Here is a 23,915-nt window from a genome sequence, read left to right on the forward strand (position 1 = left end):
GTGGCCCAATTATTAAATGTAAATATTTATAGGTTAATAGTTATAAGTCTACAACAGTAAACTGCTTGTTCAAAGGAAAAGTTTTATTTGGGTTCAGAGATGTATTGTTTTCTTAAACTCAGAGATGGCCTTGTTTTGAGTTCTATTTTAGTTCTGCAGCAGAGCACACTGATGATCGGAATTCAAAATGTTAATCTGTTGAGTACCTTTTTCCCCATCTTTCTGTCCACCAAAATAACCCTGATATTTACCCAGAAAAATTATGAACAGTTTTTTGCCCTGTTTTTCACTGGTTTTTGTTAAGGTAATAAACACTGATAAATTCCCAGGGAAATTTAAATGAAATAAAATAAAAACTGAAACTGAAGGGCTCTACCCATCTCTAAAATGGAAAGACTCACACTTGCCCTCTTCTGTAAAGCACGACTCAAAGTTGCCTGCTCTGCCAGTGTTTGTGTTCAGAATTGTTGTTTGGATCACCCTTGTGTAGGCTGGGCGATGCATCTGCCAGAAGAACCTGTATTACTTAGGTTTGCAGATGCGAATTTTGACTGCCACGTGTCAGTTTTTGTTCCACAGTTGTTGAGTTGTCTGAATGAACCAGGTAATACTTTTATCAGGTGATACCGAGAGTCTTTAATAGCCAGTCTGGAAAATTCTTACAGCTAAGGCGCTGGAGCTTTTTTAACCTTGATCGTGTTCACTGTGTATATGTAAAATGTACCCTGGGGTGTTTCCATATGAAAGAAAGGAAATTTTAAGCAATCTGTTGGTTTAAAAGGTTAATTTTAAGAAATTCTACCTTCTCACTCATTTGTACCCCCTAGCTAAACAGCACTGGCTCCCCCAAATTCCTGACCCCCCCACCCCCGGCTTTCCATGCACTCATAAGATTCTGAATTTAGGCCACTTTTTTTCCCATTTTAAAACTAATATTTTAAAGTTCTTTCCTGTTCTTCAGTAAGTGAAAGTTCATGTACCAGCAGAGGCTGGCGAATATTCTTTCCTTCACAGAAATTGTTTTGCCCTTCCAAAATGGCCACTATTGCCCACTGTCCTCTGTGGGACTGAGGCCATATATTGACCTCAGTTAATGGCTATTTCTCTACTGCCTGTGCAGGTGGAAATTGAGGCTGCCTATGACAAAGATTGCCACTGCCTCCTGTTGTTCCCAAAGCCAAGCTGCCCTCAGGGAAGATGACGTCCTGCCACTCCCAAAATGTTAGGAAGCAGGCACTGTCAGCAGGTATGGTAAGTAGGTTAATGCCAGCTCTGTGGAGCTATTCCCTCATTGCTATAGCCAGCAACAGGAGTTTCAGCTGGGGCTTAAACTCATTGTGCTGCTGAGGATTGAAAGCTTTTCAGGTTATTGCATGACAAGGCTCTGGTGAAGCGTGGTTGTCAAAATTGTGGAGAGATGCTAACAACGGTAGCTTCTCTTCTGTTGGAGTCCTTATGAAAGAGGTTCCTTCCACAGGAAGGACTGTGTCCTTCATGCTCCTAACCTCAAACTTGAAGAGTATGAAGAGAATCATTTGTTTTGAGACTCCATAGACAGTTTCATGACCTTTTCTTCCCTTAAGGAACATGGCAAAGTAACACGAAATCCAAGTCCATTTTTTTTTTCATTCTTTTCGTAGTTGGATCTAAGGTCCAACTCCTCCTCACAATAATCTCAGTCATGTCTCTGGAAAAAACCCTCTCCTACTGCTCTATCACATGATTTATATGGGCCAAATATAGCTCTTTGAAAGGGCTGTTGAAGCTGTGATCTTGTCTGATCCTTCTGTAATGTTCTATACAAATTGTGGTCCCACCCCCTGATGTAAAACCTATGCATGCTTTTTACTGGAGTATATGACCTACCTACAACTGGGGCTCCAGTGCCTTAATAAATAGCCTTATGCCAGGAAGAACTATCCATGAACACAGAATACTGTGGCAGTATTACTGTGAGAGTAAGCAAGGGTAATACTTTGAGAAGAGCACTTCCTTGAAAGGTCAAATATGGGACTATTTACAGGAGAGTAGTGGATCTGGGCTTTTTTATAATAGGCAATCACTTCAAAGCAGGGCAGTTTATAAGAATAAGGCTGCCCTGTTGGGGAAGGGAAAGAGAAGAAGATTGTCCCTGTCTTGTGTGCAGAGACAATCCTCTGGTACAGTAAGTCTGAAACATGCTTATCAATGGCTTGATATTTGACATCCTGATTAAAAGGAACAGTGGTGGAGCGTTTTTCAACAGGAACAGGGGCAAGCTTCATCTACGGAGTACATATCACCCTAATGAATGTGCATTTGTCCCAATCCCATTTTGTTTTTTCAGATGCTATTAAATGGGATGTTTTCTTTATTGTACTTTGTTCAAAATTCCAAACCTACCTAAGAGATTGAGGGGGCAGAATCCATGCCTTCCTGAAGGTAACTGTGAAGGATAGTTAATGCTGCAAGGAGTAGTAGTAACTTTCATGGAGTTGACACTGGCAAATGCTGTGTAGTAGGGATGCTGGTTTAAGGGGCCAGCCCAGTCCCCCAAAACCTGTACAGCTAGTGGTGCTACATGAGTTTGAGATCCTTTGCTGCCATCTCTGTAACCAGTTGAAAGTTAAGTTTTGGTCCTCCGTGCTTTCTCTGAACCTAAGGAGAAAGCTCTCCTCCTTCCCAACCTGCCCCAGCCGTCAAATAACTGAGCAGAAGCTAGATTTATTGCAACTTCACTGTGATATATTTTTTAAAAGAAACACATACATGCCTGAAGACCAATGCCTGAAAATAATCTAAACCAAGAAGTGGGTTCTTCCTCACCCCAGAACAATAACCATTATTCCAAACATATGTACAGAAAATGCAATACTCAAAACTTTCACTTTAGGCTCACCAATAATTCAAATGAGATTATGTATGAAACATTAACACTTTGACACATGCTCTTTTCCTCTTAATATCAAACTAGTAAGTTTTTTTTTTTTTTTTTTTGGCACCCAGGACAGAGTAACTAGTCCAAAGAGAACTGTAACAGTTGGGCCCCCATTTGCCCTTTCTGATTTAGTTTAGTCCAACCTTCTGAATGGATTTAAAAAAAAAAAGTCTGTCCAGGTTTGGGGGAAGGGAATAGGAAGAAACCCCTTTAAAATATCATTTATTGCACTTCTATCCAGCAGTGTGTGTGGTCAGGATTTAGACAAGCAAAATACTAGACGCTTCTAGAAATGTAATTTGTATCGTGTCAGTGACAAATCTGCCCTGTGTTTAATTTAAATCTCATCTCCAAAGAGCAGATCATGAACCAACTCAGGCTCCTTTAAATCTGTCTGTTCGGAAGTATTTCCTTCCAGGCTTTCTAATTCCTTCCGCACTGCCTGAATGATGCTGCTGTCTTCATAATCGCCAAGCACATCTCTGGGTATCAAACCAAGAAACGGTATTTCATCCATGACCAAAGCGTCTTCCTTTTCATTACTTCTGGTGTCATTAAAAGACACTTCACATACAGGCACAGTGCTGTGGCTGTTGAGAAAGCAAACACATCCTGCCTGTTAGTGTTGAGGCCTGTCATCATTCCATTTCTTTACTGAAGTGGAAAACTAAACCCCACCCGCATCCCTCTTCCTGATGAAAGGGAAGAACAAAACTTGCAAATCCATTTACTTGAATAGGTAAGACATCTGATTATAGCAAGTGATTCACAGCTCAGGAAAGCTGAAGACTTGAATTTTTAAAGAAAACCCACAAATCTCTAACAGATTAGATTGATTCCTCTCTCCTTCAGTATTTCTCAGATGCAGCAGTCTCAATTACAATCAGATCAAATGATACTGGACAAAAAAAAGGAATACACTGTGCCTTCTTAAGTGTAGTTCAAGTGTTACTGCATCAAACACCACTTGCAATGACTATCCACTGCTCCCTTGATAATGACTACACAAATACCAGTAGACACTTCCTGACAGGCAGGAATAGCAGTGTGTTAGGACAATGCAAAAGGCTTTAGACATTTTTATAACAGTGAGGATTTTTTTCCAGAGTTAGTGGTGAAGAAAGCATTCAAAATTTTCAGACCTTGCAATACTGAGCAGCTTGCAACAAGGAACTACTCAGTGCAGAGTGGGGAGGTTTCTCACAAACAAACCTTGAAAGGGTTCAATGAGTCTCCATTGAAAAAAGCTTTTGATCCTTCCCAGGCCTTACCTGTGAGTCTGGCATATCAAGCCACTTGCACATGGGCAGCGCTCAAGCACTCCATCTGGTTCCAGTTCCCACGTGATTAGGTTCAGGAATTTGTTTGAAGGATCATGGCAAGGTTCTCCTTCTGCAGGTAATGGAGTACACACAGGAAACAGAAGATCTGCATGCAAAAATGATAAATCCATGACTATTTTTGTTCCACAGTGTAACTATTCAGTTCTGCATAGGAAAGATTCACAGTGAGCCAGGAGTAAGATTTCAAATAAATTATATTGTGGCTTTGCCTCATGTTCAGGCTATGACAATCCCCATCCTCTTCATCAAAAGACCAGCATCAATTTAGCAACAAATTGATAACTTTCCATTTCTGTAATGCCATTCACCTGAAGAGTGAGGCATTTTACAACTATGGGTGACCATGCCACTCTGCAGAGCAGGCAGCAGTGAGCAGAAATTGTTGAAACCTACCAGGATTTTTTGGTTCTTGATTTGGGTGCAAGAGCATGTATCTTGTTTTCCAGTTTACTTTTTTTATGATTTCTTTGAAAGGGTTAAACGTGAACTGCAGTTATTCAAAAAATAGGAAGGATTACAAGAAGTCACCACAAACAAATGTATTAATCTAGGAAACCCCGTGCTATTAAAAAAAAAAAAAGCCTACACTAAAAACAAACTATAGTGACAGATCAAAAAAGCAAAATGGACTCAAGGGGGACTTATGTTGGAGATGCCTTATGCTGACCCTCTGCACAGAGGTGAAATTCACTCTTCAGAGAGAGGAGTTATTTACCAGAATGCTGTGCAGTTTGGGACTCTTGACAGAGAAAATAAAGATGACCAGAAAAGGAAAGCACTCCAATATACATCACTACTCTGGAAGTACAGGAGTTTCAGGAATATCGGGGTCCTGACAAAAAACATACACTCACGCAGAGCCCGCTCCCTGATGGTGACTTTTTAATTAACAAAAGCCCTTGCATTGCCATTTAAAAAAAAAGAGGCAAACTGAAAAGATAAGTTACTTAGCTTGTACAGTAAGTGGGGGGGTCTTCCACATCCGGATGCGCACACCTGTGCACTCTTGATGAAAGATTTTTGTCAACTATGAGTGCGTGCCTGTGCCATGGACACCCTCATGCCCCGATACAAGGCTATAATGGGAGATCTGGATTTGCCACCACTCCAGTTTTCTGGAAGTCCAACGAGAGACTCCAAAGCAGAGGGGAAGAAGGGCGGGTATTGGACTACCCATAGGGGGACACATCTTGAACTCCAGTTACTGTACAATGTGTCCTCGCCGCCTCCTTTGAATAGTGTCCCTATGTGTGCGCTACTTCAGGAGACTCCAGAGCAGTATCCCCATCATGGGAGGACGGGGCTGCTGAGAAGGCAGATCGTGGAACAGCCTTACCAGTTCAGCCTCCCCAGGTTTTTTTTCAGCAGGGCTACTGAGGTAGATTGAGCTCTGGTGGAATGAATAATGACTCTGAGGGGGTTGAACCTCTGAGGCTTCATAACAGGTTAAGGAGCATCCTGCAACCTATCTGGATAGTCTTTTGGTTGGAAATCACTTGTCCTTTCTGTAACTGAGATGTAAAGCTCGAAAGGTTCTAGTATTCCCTAGGCAGAAGACAGGGGCTCTTACATCCAGTGTGCTGAAGGTTCAGCTCTTCTCTTGAAGAGCGAGGCTTGGGATAAAACACAGGAAGGTGAATCTCCAGGTTGATGTGAAATTCTGAGGAAACCTTGGCAAGGAAGCGAGGGTGTGAACATGGCGTCACCTTGTCTTGACAGAACACTGTACAGGGAGTCCACCATCAAGGCTCCAAGCTCCCCATCTCTCTTGGCTGAGGTGATGGCTATGAGGAACATGGTCTTAAGGGACCGATGAAGAAGGGAACAGTTTGCCATACTTTCAAATGGGAGTTTTCGTCAACACCTTGGGGACTAAGCTGAGGTCTCATGGTGGATTTGTACATCTGGGGAGCAATCTTGCTCTATAGCTGAGAGCCATCTAGTAGCCTTGAAGTCAAGTGCTGACAGATTCAGATGAGTTTGATTCCAATTCCTGGGTGAGGTGGATCAGTTCTGGGAACCACACCTGCCTTGGCCAAGATGGTACTCTGAGGATGTCAACTAATTTTTTTTGTTTCAATTTGTTCAGGACTTTCAGCAATAATGGAGCCAGATGACATGTAAAGCAGTATGCAGAGCCAAGGAATGGAGCTGCAGAGAAATCTATCTGAATAGCCCCAAGTAAGGCTTCTCCAGGGTCTTTCAGAATACCTCATTGTTCAGCTCCCACTTGTGGTCAGTGCTGAAATGTCTGCTGAGGGAATCCGCCATTGTGTTCTGTAGTCCTGGTAGATACAGATCTCAGCGCTTTATGCAGTGTGATAGAGCCATAGTTTTATAGATTCAGCGCACAAGTCCTGGGATCTTGCACCTCCTTGACAACTGATCTAATACACACTGCTACTCTGTTGTCCAGCATTATGCTGATTGCATGGCCCTTGATGTGGGATAGGAAGTGCTTGCCTCTGTATAAACTTCTCAGTGCTCCAGTGTATTGATATGGAGGATAGACTCCTCAGGAGGGTATCTTCCTTGAGTGTGAAGCTGAGGTTCTGGCAGTGCCCCTCAGGAAGTAGTTTGTAGTTACGGTCCTTGCGGGAGGATGCTGCAGGAACAGAACTCACACCTTTCGTAGATTTTTCCACCAACGGAGAGAGTAGAGAACCCTCTGAGGTACTGACACCCATTCACATAGACTATGCTTCCTTGGGTTACAGATGATGATTAGGCAGGCTGAAGAGAATGTAGCCTTACTAAGGGTATCACAAATGTACAGGCTGCCATATAGACCGCAAGTCGAAGACAAGTCCATGCTGTGATTTGCAGGCTTTGTTGCATCTTTGAAACAAGACTAGACACTGGGGTAAATCTGTCTTTGGGCAAGTTTGCCTGGCTATGGAGGAGTCTAGAGTAGCCCCGATGAAGTCTCTGCATTGAGTGGGTATGAGGATAGATTTTTTTCCATATTGAAACAGATGTGGATCACCCATAGGGTTACTACTCAAAGAAGAAAGTTAACTTCTTACAGCTGTTGGGGCTTACCTTAGAAATATTTGGGAAAACTGAATTATTGACCTGTCACGGCCTATCCTTTGCCCGGCCTCATTTATCATTCTCACAATAGCAAGTGATGTAAAAAGACAACAGAAGTCTTCATAAAAAGAAAAGGAGTACTTGTGGCACCTTAGAGACTAACAAATTTATTAGAGCATAAGCTTTCGTGAGCTACAGCTCACTTCATCGGATGCATCAAAGCTGTAGCTCACGAAAGCTTATGCTCTAATAAATTTGTTAGTACTTGTGGCACCTTAGAGACTCCTTTTCTTTTTGAGAATACAGACTAACACGGCTGCTACTCTGAAAGAAGTCTTCATGAAAGAGCTTTGAGTAGGTTGTTTTTTCTAAGATTATACAACAGACTTTTACCATTAAGATCACGATTAACCAAAATGATTAGAAGAATGAAACCTTCAACAAATCTTCTGCAATTACTCAAGGACCGAGATTGGTGTATTTTGTAAGATTTTCCGTAAATCTGAATTTACAACATAATATATTAGGCCTGATTCTCATCGACACTATGCCCCTTTGCACTGTTCTGGCTGTGGGGCTTAGTGGAGCGGGCACTTGACTAGGACTCGAGCTCTATTCCTGGCCTGCTGGGTGACCTTGGGCAAATCACTTTCCCTCAGTTTCCTCATCTGTAAAAAGGGGATAATGATACAACCACCTCTGTAAAGCACTTTGAGACCTATCAATTTAAAAAAAAAAAAAGCTACATAAAAGTTAGGTGGTGGTGCTATTTAAACAGTACCTTCATTAAAGCTTTAGTACCATTGTTCTGTGCAGGGAAATAATCACCTCTTTCATCAACTTTAGTTTTTCACCCTACAGCTACAGGCTTTGTTCTAAGCATCTTTTATCAAATCAGGATCCAACTTTGACTTGAGTCAAATTTGCCGTGAAGAGTTTGTATTGCTGAAATCATCTTCAGCACGATACTGGAATTGTACTGCTTCAGATGCAATTATTGCTGGCTCATATCACAGAGGAAAACTGGGGTTCAGGGAACAGTGTGTTCCCCTCACTGTATGTCCAGCCCTCCACTAGTGAAACCAGTTGATGTTTTGCCATTGGCTTCTATGGGATCAGGAGCAAGATGAGAATCCCACTTGGGGAAGTGATATTAGCAGTCAGAAGACTTGCTGAAGTTACTCCTTTGCTCCTGTTTCTTCTTAGGGGAGGGGTTTAGAGAGAGGTCCCTGTTGAAGCTCACCAAATTCTGTAGGTATTTTAAAATACAGAAAATCCTGATGAACAAGGAAATAATCCAAAACTGTTCTCTGCAAAGCAGAAAGTCTCCTTTATAGTGTTCTGTGTTTAAAGTTAACAAGGCAAAACTGCATACACCCAACTGACTCAACTTGGATGGTGCCTGAAATGGGGGGACTTCCCATTCCACATGACATTCCCAGCACTCTGATACAATGGTTCTAGGCAGCAGAAGTCATCCGAAGTCCAAAGATGTGAGGCAGCTTCCTGGTCATAGGAGAGGCCATTATAGGTAGTAACATAGAAAAAGGGTCTCCCCGGACTAGAGGAAATGTTGAGGTTGGGTACTAGTCCTTCAAAAGGGAGAAGGAACATGAGGAGACGCACGAGACTGTCATGGCTAAGCAGACAAAGGCTTAGGGTTGACTGAGTGGAAAGAGCGAGGCCCTGGCCTGAACAAATTTCTCATTTGTCCTTCACTATGTCAAGCTTTACTTCTGTAAGCCTCAGACTCTCTTGTGCAGTGTTCGGTAGTGCCCTTCTAGTTCATGTCCTGTGCAGGACACTGTTGTGTACTGGAGTGTATCAGAATACCCAACAGCTGTTCATGCTAGAACCTCACATTTATGCAATCGCCTGTACTGGTGGTCTCCCTCTCTCTAATGTGGGAAGGGCTGTTCAGGGAAGCAAAAGTGTTTTTTGACAGAGCAAACTGAGAATCTCAAATATTTTCCACTCTACAAGGCAAAAAGTAACACACATTAGGTTTCTCCTTTGGTATGAAAATTGGGCCAGGCTGTTATTGCCTTCAACTGACTGTAGCTGCCCATTAGAAACACACTCTACCCTGCACTCTTCTATTTGCTCACACCATTCCGATTTAGAACATTTGAAGTATATGTCGCTTTCACGGTCATGCAGTCCTGTAGGAAGCGCCTTCTCCTTCCCAACTCTAACTGCATTATAAAGGCTTTATCACAACACACTCCACAGTAACACAGAGCAAAGGAGAGAATTACCTTTTACACAGAGATTTAGCTACTTCAGCTGAGTTGAAGATCCTCTTGCGCTATAAAATGAATAGAATAAAAAAGCAAAAGCAGTTTACCTTTCTGAAAAGCACAGCATGTCCCAAGATTACAGTCGTGTTGATTTTCACAAATTGTGCCAGTCTTGCCTTTTGAAGCAGCTTCCACACATTCACCCCAGACACAAAGCTGGTCTCCACAGCATTCAACGTCTCGGGAGCAAGGCTTAGAAGAAGGGGGAAAAATCACTGCAACAAAATTCTTTTTAGCACCTGCATTGAACTCAGCACTGAAGCACATAGCAACCACTGGTAAGGATAAGCACAGACTTAGGGCCCAGATCCTGCAAGCAGCGCTCCATGTGTTTTCAACTTTAAGCATGTGACTAATCTCACTGGTTGAAACAGGACTACTCGTGTGCTTAACCTTAACTGCAAAGGGGAAACTAGATCCCAGAGAGATCTGAATCACTTTAAATCAGTGCTGCACCCTCTAGCTGGTAATCAAGTGGCTTAAAAGAAAGGACCAACTTCCACTCAAAGGAGGGAAGAGAGAAGCAAAGTCTCTGGAGAAAGATAGTTCCTGGGACAACAGCTTTCCCAATGTACTAATGGTACATACCTCGGAAGACAACCCTATATGCACCGTGCATCTTTTATATTGATATATCATTTGATTACTCACAGATTCCTGGTAGTAAAGGAATATGAATGAAAAATACATCTGGATATGGAGATAAAAACATTAATGAAAAGACTGTTTGACTCTTAGCCGATCTCTAAGCACAAGTAGCGCTACCTCCTCGCAGGGCTGTGCATGCTAGAAGGTAACCTACTATTGCTACCAGCTGAGGGCGTTAATCCTTTAGCTCAAATGGCAGAGGTTTGCTCTGAAGTTCCCAGATTCAAACACGTAATGACCCATACGGGAGGGGGTTACACAAAGAAATAATTGAGCATGTTCATGTAGGTGTATGGGCGCGATGTGCAACTTGTCATTTTTATCATGTTAGGCAGCAAAGTCACAATAATTCTTTTCTATACGTGTCTAAACTCTATCTGATGTCAACAGGAGTTGGACTGAACCCTAAAGCACCAGTGAATAGAATCCTTATAACAGACATAAGAATATGCAGAGCAAGCAAAAGCATTCTGTGTATGCATATTCAGTGTTTGCTGATGTGACCCCCCCACAGAACTTAGCCAATAGATCTATATCAGTTTTGGTCTAGGGCCATTAACAATGGTTCTTTATGGGGTGAGACAGTTTTTGAAGATTATACAAGAATTCGGTACTTACTGCATGTTGGGTTTTACAAAGCTGACATAGGTATTCGAAACTGGAGAACTGGCAATATTTCCCTGTCTCACAATCCTCATCAATGATGCACTCCTAGAGAAAGGAATTGAAAACCGCTTGATTAAATAATTGGACTTGCTACTGCTGTTTAACAGACATCACCACTTCTTTGTAAAATACTAGAAGGTCTTAGAAACCTAGAAATGCTTTCATCTCTCTCTCATACAAGGACTGAGACACACATTTGCATTGGTTAACTGGAAACCATCCTCCACTCCAGATGCTAGCATGCTGTAACAGGAGAACAGAACCCTGGCATATTTATACATTGTTGAAAACTATGCAAAAGAGAAGCTTTCAGACAGGCCCAACTAGCTCTTCTCCCTCAAAGTGTACTGGCAAGGGGGACGGGGAGGGGGGTGGGTGTCTCAGCTTCTTATAAAAGGATTAATATCCCTGAACCTAGTAACATTAATTTCATTTCTTGTTCTGCTCTTCTGGGCGTTCCAGGTAAAGAAAACTGAAGGCATTTTCCTCAATACGAGGGAACAAATTCAGGGCCCAACTGTGAATGGAGGTGGAGACAGATGGAAGTGAGGCCACAGCAGCAGCCCTACGAGCAATGTTTGAGGACTGTGTGTGGGAGACAGTGCTGTAGCAGCTCCCTAGTCCTGTAAAAGGATGCAGCACACACTCAACTCCAGGCCAGCCACCAGCTCCACTGCCTCCTCATGGTCCCATTTGGTTGGTTAATGCTGCTGGTTTCTAATCCCCCATAGAACTGTACCTGGCCTCTGCGGGCATGAGACGGTGGGGCTTGAAGGGGGAGAGAAGGCTCTTTTTGCCTTCTCCCTCCCCTTGTGCAGGGCCAGGCACAACCCCTCTCTTGAATATGCTGTCCCACAACTATGACCTCAGCCAAACTCTCCTGCATTATGTTAGTGTTTCTATTAGAAAAGCATTTCTATGCTGCCAAAGTATACTGCATTTTTTACAGTACTGGCAATCTTAAAAATGATGGAAGCATTTAGCAGCACTAAACTAAACTTGTATCACGAAAGAATGGCACATTTTTGTTCCTTGTTAATAACAGCCTGCTTGCCTTCCTTTTCTTGGGATCATGGGATGCCTGTGAAGCAACAAGTTCTGTAGTTTCACTCCAAAACTAATTAGAACCACAAAATTACACAGTGATGTGCCCCTAATCCTAATAATCATTCTTTTAACCCAGTCTAAATACTGTAATGCACAATGGCTACATTCCATATATATTACAAGTACCTAGAGCCATATTCTCAGCTGGAGTACAAGTTCCACCGATATCAGACTCGCACCAATTTATACCAGCTGAAGTTCTAGACCAGAGGTTCTCAAACTGTGGTCTGTGGACCACCAGTGATCTGCGAGCTCCATTCAGGTGGTCCACAGGTAGTTACCTCTAAGGTGCGCACCTGGGTGGCCGCACACAAGAGAATGGCCACCATGCGGCTCCACTAATTAGGTGCCTGGACCTTGGAGAAGACACATGTAAGGTGAGATGATGGCACTGGGGGGAAATGGGGGGTAAGTGGGAGGGGGCAGTGGGATGAGAAGAGGGGGTGGGGGGAATTTGGGTTGTGCAGCGCTGCAGCAAGAGGCGACTTTCCCCAGCTGGAAAGTCTGCAAGAGTCTGGAAGGTGTAATGCATCAAACTTAACCCAGCCAAGTTGTTTTACTAGTAATAGGCCCCCAATTCAGCAAAGTGCTCAAGGATGTGATTAAATGTATACAGATAAGCAGTCCCCCTGAGGTCAGTAGGAATAGTCACATGCTTAAGGTTAGGCACATGCCTACGACCACCGACCAACCGTTACTGCATCAGACTGTACCTCCTTTCCACAAGTTCCAAAAGAACTAGCAGGGAAGGATGATTCTTTGCTCATTCAGTCTAGAAAGAGGAAAAACAGCTGGTCAGAAATCCACATCACTTCCCATGGAAAATTCTGACAAACAACTTGACTTCACAAAAAGAAAATGAGTACTTGTGGCACCTTTGCTCAAATAAATGTGTTAGTCTCTAAGGTGCCACAAGTACTCATTTTCTTTTTGCGAATACAGACTAACATGGCTGCTATTCTGAAACTCTACTTCAAAATCTCCAGCCCAGCTTGGTCTAATGGGGGACGGGAGGGGCAGAATACACTGGGTAGGTGCTCGTGTTTTCCAGGAGTGTCTGGTTCATGGGGGGGAGGAGAGTCTTGTATTTAATTACAACTGACAAAGTTTTTATCTTTCAAATCAAATGGTAAATCTTGTTTTATACAACTAGCTTCCTCCAGGCTAGCAGCAACATGGACAACTGAAGATTAAAATGTAGCACAACTCCTCTACGATGTAATCTGTCCTATATCATTTGGTACTTAAACTCTAATTGCAAAAATCTAATTTGTTATTTATCAGTGTCAAAGCAGAGATCTGTCCAGAGACCCCTACGTTCTCCCAGGAGATTGATTGTTACTGGGTGAAGTTGAATCTGGAGTAGGCAGGCTGTCAGATGCAGCTTTCATTCCTAGCTGCTACTTAACGTTTCTTGTGAATTAGTTCAGATGCTTTTTCCCTATGGTCTCTCTGTTGCACCCCTCTCACAAACAGGGTGATGCACTTAAATTGTGGCATAATCTGTGGATGCATATGGGCTCTAACACTAATCTAATTAGTGCAGTAAGATGCTGTCATCCAGATCAGCCATAATTATTTGGCAGAGTGATTGCACTGTGAAATAACCATGGCTAACTAAGCATTATGGTCACAGGCTCCACTGCATTCCCGGTAACAGCCGCCACACTGCAGTGTATCAAATAGGCTCAGTTGCATGACAAGTAATGTTGCCCATTCAACTATCCGTTTCAGCAATATGAGATGGCTTTTAAACAGTATGGTAACTCCAGTATCCACAGGATAAAACCCAGGAGCAAAATACAGCCCAGGGCACAACTGCTTTTAAAGTCAATGATGTAACAGCAGGATAGAATTTAGTACAGGGGTTGTAGTTAAGGCCTCCAGTTAAGTTTTCTCAAAAAAAAATTGTATTATCAAATCTGGACTGCTATTGATAACCATTGGTGCCTGTACAGCTTCATTTTTCCATTATGTCAGTTGTCCTCTGACTTTTTTTTTTTTAAACTGTGCCTCCACATAATGGGGAGGGTTGAAATCAAAACATTATGGATTGGTTGAGGTTTTGTAGCTTTCCCAGTTAGCAGCAGCTGCTCCTCCTCACCAGCTACACAGCAGCACAGCTTTGTGCTTTCTAGCCAGTTTCCTACCCTTGGCTTTGTCTGCAGCTTCCACAAGTGAGCTTGTGGCTAAGCCACAGAATAAAATATCCTTTCAGCCATAGCCCTTAGTTCTCTGGCAGATAATCTGTCCAGTCATCTCCCAGAGAGTGGAAACCTTGCCACAATTGTTTTAAGATTATGGAATCACTTTATTCAGCTTTGCAGCAGCATCTTGCTAGATTTAAAATCACAACTCTCTCCACCCATCTTACTATCTCCATTTCTTTAATGTAATGACCCCACTGACATTTTTTCATTCTTGCTGTCATTCATTAGTTTCTTTTTTTAAATTTACACTTATGGGAATTTCCCTTCTACTCATGACAAAAAAAAAAAAACCACAACAACCCTGTTTTCTTCTACCCCCTAATCTGTGTATTTTTCCTACTTCTCTCGCTTATCTTATGTTCATGAAGGAGAGTTATTCTGGTTTCTGAACACAGCACTTTTGTTTCATTACCACCATCAGTTCTTCTGTTTCTCCCTGGCCTGCATCTGCACCTACTGAAGCTTCTCTATGGGGTGGAAACAAATCTAGCAGCTTCCCCCTCATGTGGAGAGGCTTCCCTCCCAACCATTTCTGTGGGTACTACACCATGACAATGCAGCAAGTGAGCACATGGCCAGTGACGTGGTCTGCAGGTAGCCATTCTCTCAGGGAGAGGTGTATAAGGGGAGCAGGGACCTCTCACAGGGACTGGAATCTTGTGACTGCCCTTGAACCAACTACAGTTCTCAGGTCAAGGTTTTCTCATTCCATTCACTCTTACCATGAATTCATTGCTGGCGCCATACTCCACACCACCACTCTTCCCCCAAGTCTTATAATTGTCCTTAATGCAAAACCCTACACCACAGAGACATACCTGTATAAATACAGAACAGTTTGTTTTCTGAGGGCAATACCCGCAACAACTTGGGATACAAAACCCTTCTAAACTCCAGCACAAGCAGCTGTTTTCACGCACGGGGCTGGATTCTAAAAAAGAATCTACTTTCTTTATGGAAACTTGCTCGGCTAATGTTTCAGGGAAATTTTTGTTTTCGTCAGGGAATCCATGGGGGTGGAAATAGCCTCCAGCATCCAGCACAGCTTCTTTGCAGCTGAGGTTTGCTGGGTATTTAAAGCTGCAAGTCTTTTTGAAGCCCATTACTACTACTACTACTACTATTTTTTAAAAAAAACAGATAAATGCAGCAACAAGATATACACTCATCTGAATAGTATGATTTACAGCTACCCAAGAAAAAAATGCAGAGCAGAGTGCAGATGTATTGTGGCACTAATGGTGCCTGTAATCTTGCAGGTTGCATACACCCTCATATCCTTTGAAGCCAGTGCCATTGCGGGTGGAAGGCGCTGAGTACTTCCCTGAGGGCTCTAGTGCATAAAGTTATACCCTGTATGGTCTACTGCCATGCCAAGAAACAACTAAAATCTATGAAAATTAGTGAGTTAGGACCTGGCCCAAAGCCCACTGAAAACAATGGCACTTCTTCCACTGACTTCACTCTGATTTGGATTTCAGGCCCTTAAGATGGAGATGCTGCCTGGAATGCCAATTCTCCTGAATAGCAGACTTAAACAAAGCTACTGCTTTGTTGGCCTAACATTTATATTTAAATTCAAAGATTAACCATTTTTATTATTCCTCGTGATAGTGAGATCTATAACGTGTATGACAGAGAAGAAACAGAATAGTCACTCTTATGGATGAGACTTTGTAGGGAATGAAAACTTAAGACAGCTGTGATAGATTTGATAATGTTTTACTTCTGCTTCTCTTCCACATTTTCTTCAATACAGTCTTTACCTTACACCCAATAATCATATCTTTATAGAAGGTTCCCAAGATGTTTTACAAAACTGGACACACACACTGGTATATTATAGGGCAGCCATTTCAGGCAGGGAACACAACACTGTTCTGTGCCAACAACATTAAACAATAAGTTTGAAAGGGAGAATTAAAGAGAATTTCTCTAATTGGAACTACAAAGGAGAACTGTATGCCACTACAGCTAATCTATTCTCTTATAGAAATATATTTTAACTTGAATTCTTCATCTTGTTTTTGGTATCTCAATATGCAAGTGCTTTTAACATACTCTTACATTAGTTATATGTTCTAATATTGTGATGCCATGCTTATCTTTGCGTTGCATATTTTCTTTTAAATTATTTATCTTAAAAAACAAGCAAACAAACCAACCTACTAGTCCCTCACTAGATTAGACTGGAAAATATTTTACATGGCTTTGGCTGTTATCAGCTGCTCTAGCCAGTAATCCCAGGGAAGGAAAATTTAGCAACTTTAGACATCAATGTCAAAAAAAAAAAAACCCAACACACAGAGTGGTAAAGTGTTCTTTCTGAGAACTAGTTCCTAAAAGATTAATGATAATATAACTAAATTGTTGCTACTCAAATAAATCTTCGGCAAATATTCATTAGCTTGGGACACACGTTGGTAAAGGGTTTTCTTTGACTTGTAAAGTAAAGCTTCCTCCAGAAGACAAGGATGCAAAAAGAAAGAGAGAGGGGTTGATAAGATTTCCATCAGAGTAACATTTATTGGAATGCTTTGACGCAAAGACACCTTGGGGCCAATGGGAGAGGACATGGGGGGCACCCAGGGTTTTACAGAGACCCTCTGGGTTGGATAAATGCATAATAGTTCACCGAAGGGTGGCACAGGAGATCTCTAGCGAGAGCCAATAGCCCACTGTCGTCATAATAACTGCGCCATCTGTGTGCGGATAATATTTAAGGAGTCATATCTATATGAAAAATTATGTCTTACAATCTAGAAGTTAAGGCAGGTCACCAAAAGGTGACGTACCTTGGACATATTCCTTTCAGGCAGGAGGTAACAGACGTTCATCTCCCCGTCCGGCCACATGTGCAGCGTATGTCTCACAATGGATACCTATCTGCATACAAAGCCAGGGGGCAGTTGAAAGATTGCAAAATCTAAAAGAAAAAAAAATATCTACGGGAAGAAACAAAACAGCATGGGGTGTACTGTTTATGAATGGAGACAAAAGATAAGATTACTAGATGATGGGCAACACAGGGCATCCTTCACCAAAGACCAAGCTAAGAGCATGTCTGACTTATGAAATTACGGTCACAGCCAGCCTGACTGTAAATGCTGCAAGGACTTGAGGTAAGTAACATTCTACAAGGCACAAGAGTATCTTGTCAATTAAGTCTAGGGACTAAAATGTGTGTTATGATTTTGCTTTTATATATAACCATTTGTTTCCAATACTTCTATTTGCTACTCCTTGAATCTCTGTGCTTTGTTAAATAACCTTATACTTGATTTCACGATACCTATATCTAAGTTGTGTGTGTTAAGCAGAGCCGTGATCTGATATGTAACTGGTATGCTGGGAGAAAAGGAGTACTTGTGGCACCTTAGAGACTAACAAAATTATTTGAGCATAAGCTTTCATGAGCTACAGCTCACTTCATCGGATGTTGGGGTGTACTGCTTCTTTGGAAGCAGCAAATCTGTGAACTTCTGCAAGTGGACCAGCGACTGGAGCCTCCAGGGAGCTGCTCAGAGGCCTTGACAGTTGGATGTGCTTAAAGAGCGACAATGGGGCCTGCAGGCCTAGTGGGGAGCATTTATGTGGCCCATGGCAGTGGAGCTGGGGGAGTTGAACCCTGGCAAGCACAGACAAGGCTGTCTCACATTAAGGGCAGGTGGCAGTGGGGTGCCTCAAAGATCTGCGTACCCATGGGAAGAGCCACAAGAAAAAAATATGGCAGCATGGAACAGAAAATCCTCCAGTATGGGAGGCCATCAAAACAATCAGCTGTGATGGAGTCACAGGGCCTGTTCTTGTCCCCATGAAGTCTGTAAGTGCTTTGCTACTGAGATGACTAGGAGCACAATCGGGACCCAAGTCTGCATTTCTTTTTTCCTGCTATTTAAAAGAAATACGGGTTTACACGATCAATTCAACTGTGCATCTTTTGAATTCGGCAGCCACCACGGGACAGTGATATATTTGTTTAGTATTAGGATTGACTATCCAGGCATAGATCACAATGACAAACATTATTCAAAGCTTCATCCAGCTGATCTGAAGTGATCAGTCCTGGTTTTCCATTAATTAGGACCGAAAAGTCATACAATCGGGATGGAATTCCATCTCTATTGAAATCAGTCAGACTTTTGCTGGAACAATACACCCCTGCTCTATGTATGGAAAAAAATCAGTGCAAATCATAGAAAATGTAGCACTGGTTCCTTGCAGCAACAGCACTGGAAATGTCCAGTGTCTACTACAGCTTCCAAAAGGTCTAAAAATGCCACTACACAGATGTGCCTCCTGCACACTTAAGAGTCCTGATAGAAGGAAATTACTTTTCAAAATTTGTGAACTGTTGTTAAAACCTAGTGACAGTTTATGGATCCCTTCCAACCAATTCCAGGACACACTAAACTAAAGTATGTTTGTGGCAAGCTGCTAATCATACCAGCCATGGCTGATGTGCCCAAACCAAACTGCTTGTTAGTTCACATTCAACTGCAGTTTACTAGCATGAACCCTTTAAAGTGGTGGTGTTCATTTTTTTTTATTCATACCAATATTTACATTTCATTTTTTAAAATCAACGTAAACCTCTGCACATAGAGCTGGGTTTAAATGCTTTTCTATTACTGCTGCAGGTGCTAAAAGCTGCTGGGTAGTGAGGAAAAAGCCATAACTTTATATACTATGTGTACATTAATACTATAATTACAAAATGACAGAATTACAGTGGGAGGAATGTTGTTTTAAAGAGAAATTACTACCATACCTTGCCCTGTAGTAATTTTCCAGTTCCTGAGCTTTTGATTGTCTAGACAGTAACTTTTCTTTTTCTGTGAGCACATAATGTGTTCATCGTTAATGAGGAGATATAAATTAATCTGGCTGGAAGAAACTCGGAGCCCTTGTAATAGTTTCCAGTAGGGCAAAGCTTGTCAGCACTTCACTGCCACGCACATACCACTACCATAAAAACAAGGGCCTGGAACTGGGCTAGTGTGAAAGTCACACATTATCTTTGAGACCTGACATTGCTAAATATGCTGCAAACTGTGGCATAGTCATGAACTGGTGCTGTACAGACACATTTGCAGGTGTTTTACAACGTGGCAATAGGATTTCGAGCTCTGAAATCAGCCTCACTTAATCAAAAGGAAATAAATGAGAGAATGTATATTACTCTTGGGGACTCTGACTTTTGCCTCTGACGTTTTGGTACCACTCTTATTTCCTTGTAACAGAACTTAAATTTTCACTGGGGAAACATTATGTTTGCTAGCACTTAATGTGTATAAATCATTCTGAATGTGAATCAGTATAGTGGCTACTTCCTGTCTCGATTGAAAGACAGTAAAATAACAAAAAGAAAGGAGTACTTGTGGCACCTTAGAGACTAACAAATTTATTAGAGCATAAGCTTTCGTGAGCTACAGCTCACTTCATCGGATGCATTTGGTGGAAAAAACAGAGGAGAGATTTATATACACACACACAGAGCTCTGTGTGTGTGTATATAAATCTCTCCTCTGTTTTTTCCACCAAATGCATCCGATGAAGTGAGCTGTAGCTCACGAAAGCTTATGCTCTAATAAATTTGTTAGTCTCTAAGGTGCCACAAGTACTCCTTTTCTTTTTGCGAATACAGACTAACACGGCTGCTACTCTGAAACCAGTAAATAACAGTACCTAGTGTGCATAAGAGCGAGCATGTTTGAACGTGTAACACCTAGTATACAATACCAACAACCTCAAGTGTTCAAAACCCACAAGTCAGATCCTTACGGTATGAAATTGGCTTAAAACATGATTTAAAAAAAAAGTTTACACTTTTAGGTTATTTTTAATTTGCCTAGGTCACGGTTCCAAAAGTTTCTTCAGAACCACAAGAACTACAAACACTTAAAATGAATAAATCTGAGATTCTCATGCAACCAAAAGGATTCCATGAGCTAAAACAAAGAAGGAAAAAAAAACCCCACATATTCTGAGCTTGGCCACAATAAATCTTCGGTGTATGCTCCTGATGCTGGTATAGACAGACCATTTGGAACATAATTTTGAAATTAAGTATTTAATTTCTTTGGGATATTCACCATAACTCTTAGGAAGAGCAGAGTTGTACAGAGTAGAGGAGGACTAGAAGAGGAGGATGTGGTCTGGTGTCTTCCCCAAATTTATCTTTTTTGCATAGTATTAATGATTCTCATGAAAGGAGCTCAATGGAGAAGTTGAAACGGACGGTAGCTCCACACAGATCTCTAGGAAAATGCCCTTTGATATCCTGAAATTCTGCCTCACTGCTGGTCATCCTTTCCCATCGGTCAGGGCTGGTTTCTCAAGCCCAGAAACAGCCCTCCATAGAGTTAAGCTGCTCCATGCAAATTTTATCTACAATCAGTAGTTCAATTTTAGCCTCCTCCTGCTTTACTGAAATGGCTCAGCAGTGTGGCAGCTGGCTCCTAAAGCCAACCGGAGGCTTGATTCCAGGTACAACATGCTTGGACTGCGGTGCACCACTGCGTTCACTCCCTGCCAAAGGACAGCAGTCAGTTGGTGCTGACTTGCAGACGGTACTGACTTTCAGAAGACAGCTGCATCATAGAATGCGAGCAGCAGAATCATGGAAATTCACTTTTGTAACCCCCAAGTCCCAGGTTTCCAGTAGGTATCCCACAATGTACCCTCAGAAAAATCCCAGAATACACAGTGCACAGCAGTAGGACAAAGCACCATGGAATGCCTGCCCGGAATGCTTTCTGAAACAAATTAGTGCCATGTGTATGCATTGATTCAAGGGAAGTAGGCAAAAGCTGGCTGTGTGGATACAGTTATTTCAGAATAGTTACTCCCCAATTGTTAGTGCACACAAATCTAATTTTCAAAAAAAACCAAAAACCAAACCATCGTGTAGACAAGGTCTAAGAAGAAGGGTAACTTTCTGAAAGAATAGGGAGAAGGTGTGCCACTACGGAGTAAGATCCCTAAATGACAATGAAACAGAAGGTGAGCAAAAAGGACAGATAAAAATGGGAATCAAGAAGGAAACTGCACTGTAAGCAAGTAGCAGGTCACAGAGAATGTATTTTCATGTGGGTTGTGGCAGGATCTTCCATTCCTTTGCTATTAAATGCATAGATTCAAGGGGTGCAAGTCTAACTTATTCCCACACCAAACAAAGCAAACAAAAAAGACAAACTGGCGTGAGGCCTGGGGCCAGCTAGCCCTGCTCAATTATCAGACCCAGTTGAGAAAGTAACTAGTAAGTGATTATAAAAGCCAGCTAGTGGCTCAGGCGAGGGAACTCCAGGGAGAAGCTGCAGAAACGGGCTGTCTCCTACAGTAATACTTGAGGAAGGAAGACTCCTGATGCTAAGCCTGGGTGTCATGGCTGGGTAGAGAGCCCTACCCTGAAGTTTTGTTTCCTGTTGTGAGTTTGCCGTGATTTGGACAATAAACGAAGCCCAGAACAAAAGCTGGTAATTCCCTAATCTGGGGAGGAAGCCAGTGAATAGACAAAGAATGAGGGAATGGACATCCTGCTTTATAAAAGATGCACACAACCCTCACACATCTTAGGAGAGCCCACTGTACATGGTTCCAAATGTAGGCCATGCATGCTTTGACACCAGAACAATCAGCAGGAATGTAATTCTGCAGGAGGAGGAACAGGTGGTAGCCTGAAGATTTGTACCAGTTTTGGCGGGGGAGGGGAGTGCAGGGGTAGTGGGAAGTCAGACAAGAAACTCTTCCCTTTGGCTGCTCTGATATCCTAAGGCAAGCCCTGGGCCAGTGCCACAGAACTTTTGGGGTCATGAGCATGAAAAGATTGTTGCAGAAGACTACAATCTCTGTGGCAAGCAAAATTTGCAAAAGGAATTTTTTAATCAATACATTTGCAAGCCAGAATTGGTAGCTTGGGTGATTAGCGTTTTACTTCAGGGGTAAATGTATTCAGAAAGCTCTCTTACATTCTCTTTGCCTACACTTGACTATCACTTATTTTTAATTGTAAGAGAAGTAGAGGGAGAAATATTGGATGCATTCACATTTATAAAGAAAATTTCCCTTATGATTTCACAATACTATAAAAGAATGGAAAATTAGACTGTAACTGTTGGTCTACTAATAGGAGAAGAACAAAAAAGTGGGTTTTTGTTTTTTTATTCAGAAGTGACATGCCCACAACATTTGGTCTAAAAAGATCTAAACATCTGCAGAAATATTAACATTAACTCTTTATACTAACTTATGTGGAAAAAATTTCCAAGGTCCTTTCTTATAAAGCTGTAAAGTGACAAAAATGTGAATACTTGGAATTATAGATTCCATGTCCATGGACAGCATCACTTTTTGCCAAGTATGAACTACATTTTAAGGCAAGTTTGGTTTCTCTGTTGTTGCAGACTTCATACAAAATTCTATGATTCGTCATTGACCGTGGTGATTATGAACTGCATCAAAAAAGATTAAAAGTAACTTTATACAGCAAGGATGTGATGTAGCTGTGAAAAAAATTACTTTTGAGAGTGTTTCTCTACTTGGTCTAAGTGTAGCAGCCGTGTTAGTCTGTATTCGCAAAAAAAAAAAAAGGAGTACTTGTGGCACCTTAAAGACTAACACATTTATCTGAGCATAAGCTTTTGTGAGGTTATGATGAAGTGAGCTGTAGCTCACGAAAGCTTATGCTCAAATAAATGTGTTAGTCTCTAAGGTGCCACAAGTACTCCTTTTCTTTTTACTTGGTCTAAGTAAATTCACCTGGCTAAAATTCCCTGATCATTGTAATCACTGAAGTGAATGCAACACAATGAGATTGAAAGGATATGGGAAATGGTTCAAACTCCTAGTTCTTGCAAAAAGATGTTGACTTCCTCTCCATTTCTTTATAGAACCTATTTAAACCAAAATCTTATGCACTTCATCCATATGCATCTCACATTTTCTGTAGCCTTCTTTCTCCATGTGCTTGCTTGTTTCCCCCCAGGTGTCAGCCAAAAGCATTAAACACCACCAACACAAAAAAAAAAAAAAAAAAAAAAAAAATCAAAACACAAGGTTAAAGATTCCACAGCAACAGACATATCACCAGATTGTGCCTAGCCCTAATATGCATGTGACGGGTAGCTAAGATTTGCCAATAGAGCTGGGAAAAGTTTCTAGCTTTTCTTTTCTTCCCCCCACAAAAATGTAGAGGCCCAACACACATCACAAATATCTGTTGAATTTGCCAAATTGTTTCAGTCACAAAAAACAAATTCCAAACCTGCTGGTGTTTTCCAAATGAAACACACAGTGAGTTAAAACATGTATGTTGTTCCAAAATTTACTTCAATTCCACTAAAGTGTAAGAGTAAAAAAAGTTTTAAAAAACCCACAAAAACAAACCCAAACCAAAAAAGTTGATTCCCCCACCCCAATTTGCCAGAAAATGAAAAAAGCCAGTTACTAGCACAGCTTTACTTACCACTTTCCTGCATGCATCTTGGTTTGGGCACAGAAGGGAGTGGAGAGGACAGAGCAGGGGCTGTGTACTTTCCCTACTGCCAACAGGTGTGACAGTGGCCAAGACAGTGCAGGGCAAGAGAGAGCAAGATGGAAATTGTGAGCCCCAGTTCCTTCTCAGGGCTCCTCCTGGCAGCACAGATTCACACTTCCTTATACTCAGGGCTAGGCACAAAGGCTCAATCAA

At 41.8% G+C, this 23,915-nt stretch overlaps 1 protein-coding gene across 3 annotated transcripts in view; it reads right to left on the reverse strand.

Annotated features, from left to right (window-relative positions):
• Positions 1-2,702: 2,702 nt before the first annotated feature.
• DKK3 (dickkopf WNT signaling pathway inhibitor 3) overlaps positions 2,703-23,915 on the reverse strand; it is a 52,199-nt gene continuing 30,986 nt past the window's right edge. For all 3 annotated transcript variants that reach the window (XM_038404242.2, XM_038404241.2, XM_043516719.1), the window contains exons 5-8: positions 10,860-10,952; positions 9,641-9,785; positions 4,189-4,345; positions 2,703-3,507 (exon numbers count right to left, since the gene is read on the reverse strand). In XM_038404242.2, coding sequence (XP_038260170.1) covers positions 3,255-3,507; positions 4,189-4,345; positions 9,641-9,785; positions 10,860-10,952 — 648 coding nt within the window. In that variant the 3' untranslated portion in view covers positions 2,703-3,254. The remainder of the gene's footprint in view (positions 3,508-4,188; positions 4,346-9,640; positions 9,786-10,859; positions 10,953-23,915) is intronic.

This window comes from Dermochelys coriacea, chromosome 6 (genome assembly GCF_009764565.3).
Source record: "Dermochelys coriacea isolate rDerCor1 chromosome 6, rDerCor1.pri.v4, whole genome shotgun sequence".
Taxonomy (NCBI): domain Eukaryota; kingdom Metazoa; phylum Chordata; order Testudines; family Dermochelyidae; genus Dermochelys; species Dermochelys coriacea.